The sequence below is a fragment of the Pteropus vampyrus genome, unplaced genomic scaffold (genome assembly GCF_000151845.1).
Source record: "Pteropus vampyrus isolate Shadow unplaced genomic scaffold, Pvam_2.0 Scaffold236, whole genome shotgun sequence".
Taxonomy (NCBI): domain Eukaryota; kingdom Metazoa; phylum Chordata; class Mammalia; order Chiroptera; family Pteropodidae; genus Pteropus; species Pteropus vampyrus.
The window spans coordinates 2,556,713-2,571,815 of NW_011889017.1; the positions used below are offsets into that span (position 1 = coordinate 2,556,713).

General features: G+C 42.7%; 1 protein-coding gene and 1 pseudogene across 1 annotated transcript in view; one reads left to right on the top strand and one right to left on the bottom strand.

The window, feature by feature from the left end:
- Positions 1-2,148: 2,148 nt before the first annotated feature.
- The window catches only part of ARHGEF7 (Rho guanine nucleotide exchange factor 7), a 135,192-nt gene continuing 122,237 nt past the window's right edge, over positions 2,149-15,103 (top strand). The window contains exon 1 of the mRNA XM_011373940.2: positions 2,149-2,313. Within this exon, the coding sequence (XP_011372242.1) occupies positions 2,149-2,313 (165 nt within the window). The remainder of the gene's footprint in view (positions 2,314-15,103) is intronic.
- LOC105301338 lies at positions 10,252-10,698 on the bottom strand (annotated as a pseudogene).

Consider the following 15,103-nt stretch of genomic DNA (forward strand, 5'->3'; position numbering starts at 1 on the left):
GGACTATTTGATTGAGTCAAGCTGAATCTTACTGTCGTTTATTAGATTATAAGCACCAGGCCAAATTTAATGAAATTTGAAATTGTAACGACTATCTTAAATTATGTTTCCAATTCAGCAGTAATGAGAGTAAACAGGAGTCTCAGTGGACAACTCTTGGGTCCGTACCCTTCTGTTGATGGTCTTTGGGCCCCATACTTGATTGAGCTGTTCATTGTTGTTCCCTGGAAAGTATATAGGGAAGTGGCCTAGAAAATGGGTGAGGTATGTGGGTCCTGGAGTTGCAGAGCCCAGTTTTGTGTTTATGTTCACCCCAGTAAAACGGGGATAATGAGAGAAACTTCATAAAGCTGTAGTAATGATAGTGTGATGTGATATAAAAAGAGAGCACTGGGCAGAGACACGGGGGGGGGGGGGGTTGGGGCTCAGGAAGTGGTTGCTGTCACCATCGAATATTCTGCCTTCATACTCCAGAATTTATACTGCTCTTTGAATTACTTTGTTTGCATTGGGAAAGAAAATTTAACCACTTAACTTGAAGTTGGAAAATAAATGCAATTCATGATTGCAATAATACTCTGGAAGAAGGCAGAGGAGAGTTAAGCCTGTTTTTTAAAATCTTTATATGGTTTCTAAGTCTTTGTCATTAACTCTATTAGTATGTGCCTGGCACACAGTAGCTCTACATAGGTGAGTGCTAATGCTGTTTTAAAATGTCATCGGCAGTCAGAGCAAGCAAACAAGGAAAGCACTCAGGGACTGGATGGAGAAAAAGGACATCATGTATACCTTCACACCCTGCTGCTTTTAAGAAAAGGCTCACTTCCTTGATTAGTATAGGTATGTCATAGCGCCGTTGATTGTTTGAAAAAGCTTGTTCGTTGTGCATAATTTACTTGTCTTAGTTCTTTCCGTCCAGCCCTGAGCATGTCCACAGTGCTGAAGTATGAACTGGCCAAGTGGCCGGTTGGGCCTGAGCTGTTCCCAGTCCTTCCTTCCCGATCATCTGCATAGACACAGTTCAGCCTCTGCTGTTTTCTTGACCTTCCTCCCAGTGTTTGAAACATCACCATCAATTTAAAGTGAAGCCGCTCTAAGGTTTTTTTCTGGTCCTGGAGAGTTAGTTCGCCAGCCAGCTGCGTTTCTGCCGGTAAGGTCATGTGCTTAGGAGCCAGCCTCCCAGCAGGGGGCACGCGTGACACCCGCGAGCCGCTTGGGGCGTCCACGCTCCCCCAAGGATCGCAGCAGCGCCCGGAAAATCAATTCCTCCCCAAATTAGACCCATCTGGTTACAGATTTAATTATCATTTGTGTTCTGTAATTATTGGCTTGCAAGTTAGCGGAGAGAAGCAAATTTCTCGTTTTCAGCACCCCCTCCCCCCACACCTCTTGAAATAAAACTGGCAAAAATAAAAAGAGCATTCTGGGAAGCATTTAATAATTTAAACATTTATGAATTAAGAATATAAATAAAGGGTTCCCAGTCCTTGTAGGAGGGGAGAGGGTGGCGGAAGGGACATGGCAATGACAGGAGCCTGGCTGGGCTCTCACATCTGGGGGCGGGGGAGGGCTGCGCATGGACCCCGCAGGGCGCAAACGGTTAAGGGTGCGCGCCGCCCGCGGGTTAGGAGTCCCCGCGAGCCCTCTGGCCCGCGAGCTGTCGCTTTCTGGAGGTCACCGGGCCCTTGGGGCGGGGGCCCACTGTCGGGCGCGCAGGTGCGGACGCGCACACACAGCGGGGCCAGAGGGTGGAGGGAGCACCGCGGCAGGGCCCGAGAGCGGGGGTGCGTGTGCGGCCGGGGGGCCGGGCGCAGGGCCGCTCCAGCGCGGCGTCTTTTCTTCTCTTCGCAGTGATGTCATCGGCGGCAGCGGCTGGGAGCCGGGAGGCGGTGGCGGGGGCGGCGCCGGGCGGCCGCCGCAGGTTCATGTGCATGTAATGAAAAGGCACTTGACAGTCGGCCAGGACGCACGCGAGGGAGCGCGAGCCGGCCGGACCGCGGCGCCGCCCGAGCCAATCGCCGTCGCGGGCCTCTCCATGGGCGAGCAGGAGGAGGGGGCGGTGAGCGCTCCCGGCCCGGCTGCGGCCGCTCCGAGGTGAACGGCGCGGAGACGGGCTCGCGGCGCCGGGAGGCCGGGCGCGCCGCCGCTATGAATTCCGCCGAGCAGACCGTTACGTGGCTCATTACCTTGGGGGTGCTGGAGTCGCCCAAGAAAACCATCTCGGACCCGGAGGGCTTCCTGCAGGCGTCTCTGAAGGATGGGGTGGTCCTCTGCAGGCTGTTGGAGCGCCTGCTACCCGGGACCATCGAGAAAGTGAGTGCCCCCCGGCCCGCGCCCCCACGGCGCACAGGCCCCGGCGGTGGGAGCCCTAGGCAATGGGAGGCCTCGCGCCTCGCCTTGCTTGTGCCGCAGCTGGGGATGCGCGGCGACGCGCGGGCGCGGGGTCGCTCGCGTCCGCACCTGGTGGCCGCGCGGGGATGGGAGAGCGCGGGGCGCAGAGTAGCCCACGCGCCTCCTTTGTGCGCGGACCCGGGAACGCGGTTCGCGCGGGGGGCGCGCTGGCGGCGCGAGGACCCAGTGGCGGGAGCTCGGGGCGCCATTGTGTGCGGTGCGGGCTGGGGAGGGGGCCAGGGCTGCGTTCTAGGGGAACGACCCGGGGAAGGCCCGGGGGGAAGGGGAGCGCTCTGCTCCGCCCTAAGGTGGAGTTGCTCTTCTCCATGACCCGATAAGAAAACCGTCCTCCAACACTGCGTACAGCTTCCTCTGAGGCTTTGTTTGAACTCCTTTTGTTGGTGATATAGTATGAGAGTTTCGCTCTCCGTTTAATTGACCAATTGCTAGGCATCTTTTAAAGATGCATTCATAAATACGTGAGGGCTGGGTTATGAAATAATTTATTGCCCTCCCCACGAAAGAATTCCTCGTGTCTCCAAGCCCAGAGGATGGCAAATGCAGGGTTGGAAAGCCCTGGCATTCTTCAAGCTGGCTTAAAATGCTAGATTGCATTTTAGGTTCCTACCTGATTTTGAACAGAATCTCTAGCCCTACAGACCCAGCTTCTCTTCTTCGTGACTGGTGGTTTCCCTGGGGCTGGAGTGTGAACCTTGACCCGCATCTCTGTGAGTGATTAAAGTTTGCTTTCCTCTCCTACAGCTGACAAAGCAGGGCCAGAGGAGAGAGCGCTTTTAAAAAGGATGAATTCTCTGTGTTTCAAAAACACTATAGTCTTATTCCATTTTTTTCTGCCAATACGTAATCTTAAGATCAATAATTAGTTAAAAGATCTTAAATGTAGAAATTGAAGTACACCGTGGTTAGGAAAAACCATTTAATTTTTTAAATGGGCACGTTAGCCCCAATGCACAATAACAATTTGCTAATAAATATATTAGATGACTTTAAAAAGTAAAATGTTTAATCTTATAAGTTTGCACATGTCTTGGCACTACATTTTTGAAGGTCGGAAAAGATTTTATTTAATATGAATTTTGCATGCATACTGTTTTAGTTATTTTTCTTAGTTGGAACATATTTATGAAAACAGTTCATTTTAGAGTGAATAGCTGTCTGCCTGTCCAAGAAATAAGAATACTGCTTGTAAATGAACCTGATGTTACAATAAAACTATGATTTAAGACAGGAATAAGGAACAGGATCTAACTTTCAGGGTACTCAAAATACTTTGTTGTCATCTGGACATCAGATCCTTCGGTAATAAAAGACAGATGTTGAAAAGCATTGAAAACGCATGCTAAGTTTACCAAAACAGGCTTACATAAAATACTGTTCCATTTCTAAGAGTGAAGCTTTAAGAAACTTCATATGTTATTTAGATAAAAACATGTCACTATCAATGCATGTTATTTGGCATTTTAACTACATTAATATTGATTGGCAGACTTCAATAATCATTTTCTTTTAAATTCTAGAAAGACTTTTTTTAGAACACTGGCATGCCTTTCATCTCTAAAACAAAAAAGAGAGGAATGAATAAAATGTTTAGCTTGCAGAAGCCAAATTGAAACAACCCAACATAGTCTAAAACTATGGTCATTTGGAAATTTTTTATATTGAAACTATCCTTTTATTTCCCTTAGGCCCCGTTGGGTTTTAGGCTGATACTATCACAATGAAAGTTTAACATCAAAATAGCAAATTATAGACAGAACTACTGATTCTCTGTGGTTCAGAGGTACGTTTTTGGGGTAAAACATTAGCCATTCTCTGCCTCTGAAAATCTTAGATTTTAGAAGTTTCATGAGCTTTTTCCATTTCCTAAGAGTTATTTATTTGAACTTTTCGATATTTGCATGCACACCAAATAATGTATGCCACAAAGCTCACACGCTGAATAGCTTTCATTGGAATGTGGGAATGTTAGTCTGAGGATGTTTTTCCTTAAAAAGGAACATTTAGAAACAACTGAATATTCATATGGAATTGAAGGATCTTTATTGCTGTTTGCCATATGAACACACTGACAACTGGTTAATGGAGTGTAAGCAGCCAGCAACTTAACATTTGCAAATTCATAATTTAAAATTTTGAACCATTAGGCTGGGAATAGTGCATAATTAAGAAAAGTTTTGAGGTGGGTCAGATTTTTCATATGCCTTTTCTTAAGAAAACATTCCCTAATATGTTTCTTGCATTATGCTCATTTGTTCTATTTTAGACCCAGTAAAGAGTGGAGAACTGGGAGGATATTCATTCTGATTCAGATTGTTCTGCTCATTTTAAGAAAGTGTTCTGTCAGCCTCTCCTTTATGTAGTTCTGCTTTTCTTTAAGGTGAAAGGTTAGACAGAGAAAAGAGGGGATTATAAACTTTACATGAGCAGTTCGGAAAAGAAACACGTGTCATTATTGCCAATGATATGTTTTCTGCTGTAGGGGAGAGAAAAGTGGGGATTACAAGGTTTCCCAAATCTTCGTGTATGCCCTTACGCTTTGATTTTCTCTGGTAATGGCCAGGATGTTTTGCTGACCTACCTGCACTATTTGCTTCCCTTATTTCTCTTGGGATGGGAAGCACACAAAAGCCACAGGATCTAATGAACCTTGTTAGTACTGAGCTCATGAATTAACACTTTAAACATCCCTAGACGAGTCACAGGGAGTGAAATAAAGATCCAGAAGTTTTAGAGGATTAAACATTACTATAAGGTTAATAAAACACATGAAAATAACAGCAGTCATGAAACACTGCTTTAATTTTACTTGTAAATGCAGCAGATGAAGTTGCTTGATTCACCATGAAATCACAAAGAACTTGGTTCTTTTAGGATAAGACAACACACAGTAATCCGTGAAGTGCTGCACAGGAGACACTCCATCAATCAATATTTGTGGAATGTAATTGAAAGTCAGATGCTACCTTTCTGGTCTTGCTAGATGTCCTGAGTGTGCAGGTGTGCGTGTGTTTAAACTGGTTTAAGCTGTTGGACTGGGTATTAGTGTCCTGGGGCTGCTGTAACAGAGACCACAGACTGGGTGGTTTAAACAGCAGAACTTCATTCTCTCACAGTCCTGGGGGCAGGTGTCCAAGATTAAGGTGTGGGCAAGGCTGCGTTCCCTCTGCAGGCACTAGGGGAGGATCTGTCCAGGCCTCTCCACGGCCTCTGGTGGTTCCTCGACTTGTGTCAGTCAGCACAGCTCCGGTCTTCCCATGGTGTTCCCCCTGTGGTCTCTTCTGTGTCCAAACCTCCCTCTTTTATAAGACACCAGTCATTGTATAAGACACCCAACCCAAGTATGATCTCATCTTAAATAATTACATTTGCAATGATCTTGTTTCCAAATAAAATCATGTTCTTAAGTATTGGGGGTTAAGACTCCAACATTATCTTTTTGGGGATCCATCCTATAACAGGTTGCATAATTTGAAGCAAGGCAATTTAAGTACTTGCCTACCTGAACAGCAAGTTCTAAGGGGTTTTATTACAGGAGAAAACAACTGTAAAAACAACCCTATGGGGCAGAAAATCAAGTCAAAGTCAAGTGTAGATGAAAAGAACCGAGGAATTAATAAGTCCAAGGAGACTGCATTTGAGCTATCCAGCCTCTGATGATTTTCTGACACATGGATTAGAATATGGTTTGTATTTCCCCAGACCGATATGGCAGTCCTAGGTGATCTTCTGCAGCGCAGAAAATCTTTGAATTCTGATATAGTACGGGGAAAAGACAAAGCCATTTCCTAATGGATTCGTGACTTGCTTTCCCAGTAGTCCTAGGATTCTGGGGCTGGTTGGGGATGGCGTGGGAAGAGAGAGGAAGTCTAGTAGCTACTGGACAGCAGTTCTAAGTGCCCACTGTGAGAAATTTGCCTTTACTTAGGCCCCTTTGCCCTAAGGATGTGGTCAGTGATGGCAATGTGGTATGGTGGTAAGGGTGTCATGCAGATTCGGAAGGCCTGTAGCTATACATAGATGCTTGTTGATTAGCTGGGAAAGCACTCAGAGAAAGTTCTAGTTATAAAGCATGTTATCCTCACTGTGTTTTTAAGAAGACTTCTTTAAACCTTGCAAAATGAATTACTGGTTATATCAAGTTGTTTCTAATGAAACTACTTAAGGTTTCAAAATAATTAATTTTGCAATATAAACGTCTGCTTTTGAAGCACGTGACTTTAAAGTACTATCTCAACTCTGCACTGGGGTGATTCTCATTTTGGATTTCAGGCCCAGTAAACTGCATTTGCTGGCTCAGTCAACATAAAGCAAATAAACTTAAATTCAATTTAAATCGGGAACGCCTAAAGTGATTTCCTGAGAGCCACACTAGACATGCTGTAGTGTTTATGCTGACATCACACACATGCACAACCACTCGCACATTTGCACACTCACACCCATCTGCTTGGGTTTGACGGATGCTGGGGGAGAGGATCACAAAATGGCCTTCATTAGAGGCAGCTGCCTCTGTGAACTCTGGAGGAATCCAGCGTTCGTGCTATCTCAAGACCTCATTCTATTAATAGAAATAACACTCATAAAGGCCTTTTCTCCTCATTTCTTTAAGCACTTCCCACCTTTATATAGATCTCTTTTAAAGAAAAAAATGTGTTCCCTGAGTTGCAGGTACTATGTTAAACTGCTGTCTCCATGTTGTCTCATGTCACACCCGTTTCCCAGATGAAGATGCTGAGGCACAGCAGTCTGCTGTGCCCAGGTCACCCACCTAGCACATGGAAGCAGAAAATTCCAGCCCAGGGCAGCCTACTGCCAGAGCCCGAGACCTTTCAGGTGATGACAAACTGCTGCTAGTTGAGTACCTGCTGGCTGTCTCACCTGCACTAAATCAGGGGAAGATAGGTTGTTACTGACTTTAGGAATTACAAGGCAGGTGAGGAAGTCAGACAGACAATGGGAAGGACCAGAGCAGATAGAACAGAGTCCAGGGCTAGATGCAAGGGATCCCAAGGGGGAAGGAGACATAGTGGGGACTGTTGGGAGGTGAGGGCAGGCAGCAGTCTGCATGAACAGTGCTCCCTGGCTGAATGAGAACCTGGAACAGCTGGGAAGAGGACACAGCTCTAGGAAGCGCCATTCTTAGAGTATGGCCTTGGGAAAGCTTACTTCAAGCCTTCTCATTCATTCTCATGGGAGGACACCCCCAAGGACTTCGGTTAAGCTCTAGCTCTGGCATCTGATAATCCTCCTTGTGGCTCCTGGGCTGTCTGACTCAATTTGCTGGGTGTCTGTCTATACCAAAATTTAAAACAACATACTATGCTATAAATTCACACACATGTACATGTGTATATGTATATAATAAACTTTTAAGATTAAAGTACTATATATGTATTTATTTAATGAATTTCTTCTCCCTTCAGAGGCAGCTGCTCACTGTAAAATAACTGGTGGGGACTGGGGGCCCCAGGATGGGTTGTCGGCAGAGCCATTCTTGTTTGGCGAGGGTATCTCTAGTCTTTTGGATTGGAGTTTTGTGGCATCTAGAGTTGCCCATGTGTCTGTCACTGTCAGTGGGAGGTACCACAAAGGCGCACCATCCCTCTGGGTCTCAGCTCTCCTACGGGCAATGCCAGGGTTTGGAAGGTTCAGTAGTCCCTAAGACCTACTGGTTTCTCTTGGAGCCACTGTAAGATGATGTCCCAATATGTGCTCTAGAGTCATACATTTGATAGGTGACCTCAGGCAGCCTGCCTAAATTCTCTGAGTCTCAATTTCTTCCTCCTAAAAAATGAGATTAATGATATCTGCCTGGAGGGGATGGCTTGTTGGGGCAATAGGGTCGTTATGAGGGTAGATGAGTAGATGTGAGGGATTTCGTGCGGTACTGGGCACAAAGTAGGTCCTCGGTACGTGGTAGTTATTATTATTTTATGAATTGACATTGAAAACTTTCTCTGCCATGACCAGGAAAACTCTAAGCCAGGATTTGAAACCCAAGGCCCACAAAACCCAGGAATACTTCTTTATTCTAACAGCAGGGCAGATTCTATAGGGGGCTAGCAGCCCCTCCCTTCCCACCTGACAGTCCACCATTGTTGAGGTTAGTGGGACCGCTGAATTTGGTTTCTGGGATCCTCTGTTTAGCGCCAGGTCCCCACGCAGCTGCTGAGCACACACAGCTGCTGGCCCAAAGGGGCCAGAGGGCCAGGCTAGGGGTCTCAGGTTTCACATGTATAGAGTTTCATACTTGAGAAGGGCCAGGAGTCACAGATGGGCAGTGAGGTCCTGGACAGCCTGCCCTGTGTCTGCAGAGGGAGGGCACGCTGGGGCTGTCTCTGGGCTCTATGTTTTGTGTACGACTTCTGACTTTTCCCTGCATCAGTTCTACCAAGTTAGGAGAATTTATTTCCTGATATTTTTATATTTCTAACTTTAGCTCTGAATTTTTAAAGTTTTATGAACCAGACTGGTAATTCTCAGCTCTGTTTTTGCAGGGTAGTGCTGAGTCTGCTATAGTCTAAAGGCCAGGGAGAAAGGGGTGAGGATGTTTACATGGGATGTGTAAAGATACATTTTCAACACATTGGTTTAAATGATTTAATCTAATTAATGTATTTATTTGGTTTGTACTATGTGCGTGCCAGTGTACACATCATATGCACAGAAACACATGTATTTATTGGGTTCATTTTACGTGCATGCTAGTATATTATATCATACACACTGAAGCACATGCAGGCATGTATTCTATATCACCTTTTCAGGCAGGTTATAAGAGAAACCATAGGATCTCAAGTGTAAAGCAGTTCTCAGTGTGAAGGCATTCTCAAGAGGTCATCCAGTCCAAACTCATAATTTTACAGATGGGTTAACCGAGGCAGTTGCATATAGCTATGTAAGTTGTGTACCGCACAGTCTAGGGAGAGTCATTCACACTGCAGTCTAAATGAAGGGCCTCTCCAGGACTGTGCTCGGGGAGTGCTCTGGGGTGGTGATGCAGAGAGGTGAGCCTCCATTGAGGTCACCCTCCCAGGGCACAGAGCAAATTAGAAGAGGTCTGTGGTAGATTACAAAAGTAGCCCAAATATGCTACCCCTTCCTGTAGCCATGCCCCTTGTAGAGTGATAGTGCAGCTTCTCCCATCCAGAGGTAGAGCCTGTTTTCTTTTTGAATCTGAGCTGGCCAATGGAATGTGGCAGAAGCGACAGGTGCTAGTTCCTAACTCAGGTCTCAAGAAGCCTTATGTGTTTCCAAACTCTTTTAAACTCTTCCTCGACCGCAAGGACAAGCCCAGGGCCTAGTTACTAAGGGATGCAAGACCACATGACAGCTCAGTTATGCCTGCTGAGGCCTCCTGGACCCACCTACAGCCCACCAACCCCAAACACTGGAGAGAGCCCAGCCAAGATCAGCAGAGCTGCCACCCGAACCAGAATTGACCACTGCTACATGAGGCACCCAGAAGGACTGCCCAGATAACCCATAGCCTCACAAATAAAAACATGCTTTCTTCACTCTGCCACTGAGGTTTTGTGGCTCTTTGTTACACAGCTTTACCGTGGCAATAGGTAATGGGTACAAGGATGGAGAGTGGAAGTGAGATTTCGTACATAACTTTGTTATTATTACACTTGGAGCAGGTTTTTTTTTTTATTATTACCATTTAAACTTTTATTAAAACAGAAAACAGAACTCAGACAACTTCTTTGTTCTTGCATCTGATCTGACCATGAAGTGATTCTTTATGAGGATGCAGGTGAGAACTGTCAATATACTGGTTCCATCATAAAGAGCATATTGGAATATCTAATAAAGTTGGGTAAATGAAATTAAAAAGAACAAATTAAATATTAAAAATAACAGAATCTTTCCCTAAATATCAGGGGCATTAATCATCTTCAGTGTAGCTCATTTGCAATTAAACTCAATCATATTGCATAACCCCCAAGTAAAAAACTGAAGGAACTCATCGATAATTTTCACAGCATCAAAGATCAAGAGATAGTTATCTTCTTTAAACTGGACAAAAGATGTACACATAATGGTTACCTTGGCTGTTAGTCTTCCAACTATTTCCACGATTCCAGAGATTTCGTCTTTAAGGGGCTCCATCAACTCAATGGTTCCACTTTTTCCTTTTCCATCTGAAAGAATAAGCATTTTTCCTTTGGGGTGAATCTTTTCTAGCCAACCTACAAAGCAGCCGGGCCAGTAGATGAACTGAGCCACTATGCTGGCATTGATACCAGACTTGCATAACTCTATTACCTCCACCATGATTCCAGGGACGATCTGTGGCTGGTAGGAAACAAGAGAAAACTCCACTTATTTATTTTTTAAGGAGCTGATCAGCCTGTCTTTTCTCCAAAGAAGCTGTATGTGATTCAGAACCAAAAAAAGTGTATATAAAAGAAATTTAAGCCTCTTCCAGTTTATGTTAAATTGCTTTAGTCCAAAACGAGAATCTACAGTTTTAAGTTTGCTTTGAATTTGCATAGTTTCTTGCAATGAAGTCCCGTTCTGGCAGTGTGATTTTCATTAGCAACACCTTCTTTAAAACGGTCAAGTTTTGGATTATTTGTAAATACCTTGACCTGGGATGGCCTTTCTCCCTCAATTCTAAGTGTCTCACTACTAAGATCCTATGCCAAGAAGATGCTTTTCCACCTATTTCCTGCCCTTAAAATGGTTTAAGTTCATAAGGCAGTTAGCAAATTTATTCAGAAGTCTTTTGTCAGGAATACAGATTCTCTGAAGAAGCCTATTGCTTTTTGAACATATGCCAAAAGATCATGACTTTGTCATTCACTTTAAGGAAGAATGTTATCGTGATTTTGATGGAAAATTAGGAGTTTGAGATTAATCGTACTGGTGCTAATTGCCTCTGTTGTTGGCTTCCAGGAAGAGAAAGAGACCATCGGAATATCTGGAATCCTATTCCAGGCCTTTATTTCTTGAGTAACCTCACTGTGATCTTTTCTGTGGCACTGAAGAAATTGCCTTGCGCAAGACCCATGTTTGTACAGTGAATCTCATAAGACACTGGTGTTAGTAACAAATTTCTTCTCATGGAAACATGACATTTTCTGGTCATAGTTTTCCTATTTGTTAATGCCTTTTTGTTTCTTTTGAAAACAAACTATAAATACAATGTGGTCAAATTCTTGACAGACTTATGGCAAAGGTTAAACTTCTAGAAAGTACCACATAAGCCTCACTTTTAAGTGACAAGAGACTGGAATTGAGTGTCTTTCAGACTTTATCAACGGATGACAAATGGAGAAGACTAAGAATTCAACTATTGTACCTTCAACAAAGAACATTTACTTTGAATCCTAGTAACTGCCATGTCAGCAATCCAAGGATGGCCTTTCAAATAGCAGTAATTATATATTTTTTGGATGCACGTCTTAGGCATACTGTTTATGAACTGTTAAAATAATATTCTGAAAGTGAGAGAGTACTCATAATTCTCATATAATTCTTTTGTTTCTGTCATGGAGCTTCCACTTTAAGCTAGAAAAATAAGGGCAAATTTAACCTAAAGTTAGTAATAGACAAAAGAACAGAATAGGAATCAGTGAAACAGGAAACAGAAAATTACTAGAGAAAATCAACAAAACCCAAAGTTGGGTCTTTGAGAAAATCAATAAAATTGATAAACCTGTTAGACTGGTCAGGAAAAAAGGAAAAGACAGAAATGACCAAAATGACCAATATGAAGAATCACTACAGACAGTACAGATACTAAAGGGATAATAATGGAATATTAATGTTTTTATGCCACTACTATAATTTAGATAAAGCGTACAATTCCATGGAAGACACAGACTACCAAAGTTCATTCCAAAAGAAACGAATAACCTCAATAGTCCTATATCAATTACAGAATTTAATCTTGGAGTTAAAAACCTCATAAAGAATATTCCAGGCAAGGTGGCTGCACTGCTGAATTCTAAACAATTAAGGACTTGTACCTAGATTACATAAGGAACTCTCAAGACTCAATAATAAGGAAACAAACAGCTCGATTTAAAAAACGGACAAATGATTTGAGCAGATACTTAACCAAAGAAGATATACATATAAAAAACACATGAAAATATGCTCAACATTATTAGTCATTAGGGAAATGTAAATTAATACCACAATGAGATACTACTATATACCTATTAGAACATTTAAAATTTAAAAGAACAAGTGCTGGTGAGGATGTGGAGGAATTGGAACTCCCATCCACTGCTGATAGGAAGGTAAAATTGTACAACTGTTTTAAAACATACATCTACCAAATGATTTATCCATTTGATTTCCAGGTATTTACCCAAGAAAACGGAAGCGATGTGTCCTTACCAAGTCTTGCATGCAAATGTTCATAGCAACTTTGTTTTTAGTAGCCACAAATGACACAATCCAGATGTTTTTCAACTGGTAAATGGATAAACAAAGTATAGTATATCCATAGAATACTACTCAGCAATAAAAGGGAATAGATGAAAATTATGCACAGTAAAAGAAGCTAGACAGAAAAAGTACATACTGTATGATTCTACTTAAAATTCTAGAAGATATAGTGTAATCTATAGTGACAGAAAGTAGATCAGTGCTTGCTTCAGGGGCACAAAGAGACCTTTGGGGTGATGGTTTTGTTCATTATCTTGATTCTGGTAATGGTTTTACAAGTAATCACATGTCAAAAGGTATCAAATTATACACCTTAAATAGAAGCATTTATTGTATGTCAATTATATCTCAGTATGTGTTATATGACAGTATTCACCCTGGGTATAATTAAGTTTTCGTCATATGTAATGGAGCTTGGATTCATTTTACTAGTTATCCCCTACCTAATTGTGAATCCAGAAAATGTATAGAATTTTAATGTATAGTGGTAAATAGTATACTTAGATTTATTGCCAGAGAGCTCATTTATCTATTTGTTTGTTTTCACATCAAATCTTTATTGGATACCTACTACGGTTTAGGAATTGTGTTAAGGCATGGGGATATAATGATTAGGAAAAATAGACTTGTATACCGTCTAGTGGGGGAGAATACCATTGAAGAAATTATAAACTTATCATTTTACAAATTGATATAAGTATTCTGAGAGCAAGGAACAGATTTCTAAAAGTTCGGTGTCTAGCAGAGGAACCTGATTTATACTTGGCATTTGGGACCTAAGATTGGTACAAGATTGTGAGTGAATTCAGTACTGAGCGTGAGTGTGAATTGGAGCTCAGAGAGGACACCTGGGCTGGAATATAAAAGTCTGGGAGTCACTATAGAGATGTGAACTGAAGTGGAGTGGCGAGATTTCTTATGGGGAGATTCTGGAGAGAGAATACGAGAAGGCTTTGGGGAACTTGAGAATTGATGGCCAGATAGTCTGATGAGCCCCAAAACGGGTAAGAAAGGTGGCTGAAGGGTGGTTAAGTCACGAGAGAGCCTGGTGACTGGAAGTCAGTGGAAAAAGATAGCCATGAGTATACTCTTCAAAAAACTAAAAAGCTTTGGCAACATGCTTGGAGGGAGAGAGGGCACTATTATTAATTGTTTTGGGACAACAAGCATGCACTGGACTGTCCTGGGCAAGCCTGGCTGAGTGGTCTCTCTAGTCTATTCATTAGTGACCTTAGCCTGTGTGAAGTAATGAGGGTGGGGTCCTGGGTGAGGGTGGGTTCAGGACAGAGAGGGGCTGATGAGGGAGGTTTATTAAAACTGGGGGAACTCTGAGGGCAGAGGATTGAGGGGAGTAGAAATTTTGGAAATAGAGTGTGGAGTGTGAGAAAGTGGGTTGATTCAACAAGAGTGATCAGATGGCTGGGAGCCCATCAAGAGCTCATTGGATGTGGATGGAGGTGTATAAATTTATAGCGATTTTGAAAGGGACCAACCAGGACATTATGCTTCTCAACTTTTGAAAATTTTGTTAAGAGGAAGTTAACCTTTAGCAGTTTTCTCCTTGATAAAGGAGACTGTAGAAAACTGTATTCCTTTCAATAGCTTCAGGGGAATATATCTAGTTCTTTTTTTCTTTCATTTCCTACATTTTTTAACATGTTTGTTTACGTCCAACCAGTGTTGTGTTGAGGCTAAACAGTTGTCACCCTGAGCACTTCTGAGATTTCCATCTTATCTTAAATGTACTAACGTCAACGGTTTAATCTCCCTCCTTTGATTCATTTTACAGTGAATGGCTTTTGAGGTAAAACTGGCGACACTGCTGAAAATTAACCTCTCTGCTGCCTCTATTTTGTAGCTGACATTTGAAACTCCATATCTGATGTAGGTAAGGCGTTAATATATAATTTTTAGAAAGTTAAGGGTCGAGGACCATTTGTATTATAATTTTATGAATGTATATGTGTCTCCTGGGATTTGCTTTCTCTCATTTAGAAAATGCTCACAATTTGTTACCTATCATAATAAATAGAGATAAAAATCAAGTGGTATTTATTGAGAATATTGTTCTTAAATAACCACAATAAATGTAAGCAATGTTTAGGTTTGGGTATTATTTTTCCAATTCAAAGCAATAAAACATGCACTATTCAGTTCCATCTCCATGTGTGGGAGAAGTAAGCCCACCAGTTATTTTTTTCTCCTTAATCCTTTTTCTTTGAGAGGATGGTGGTGAGAGTGTCATTTGAAGGAGATTTTTAGGGAAGAGATTTTTAGGGAAGGA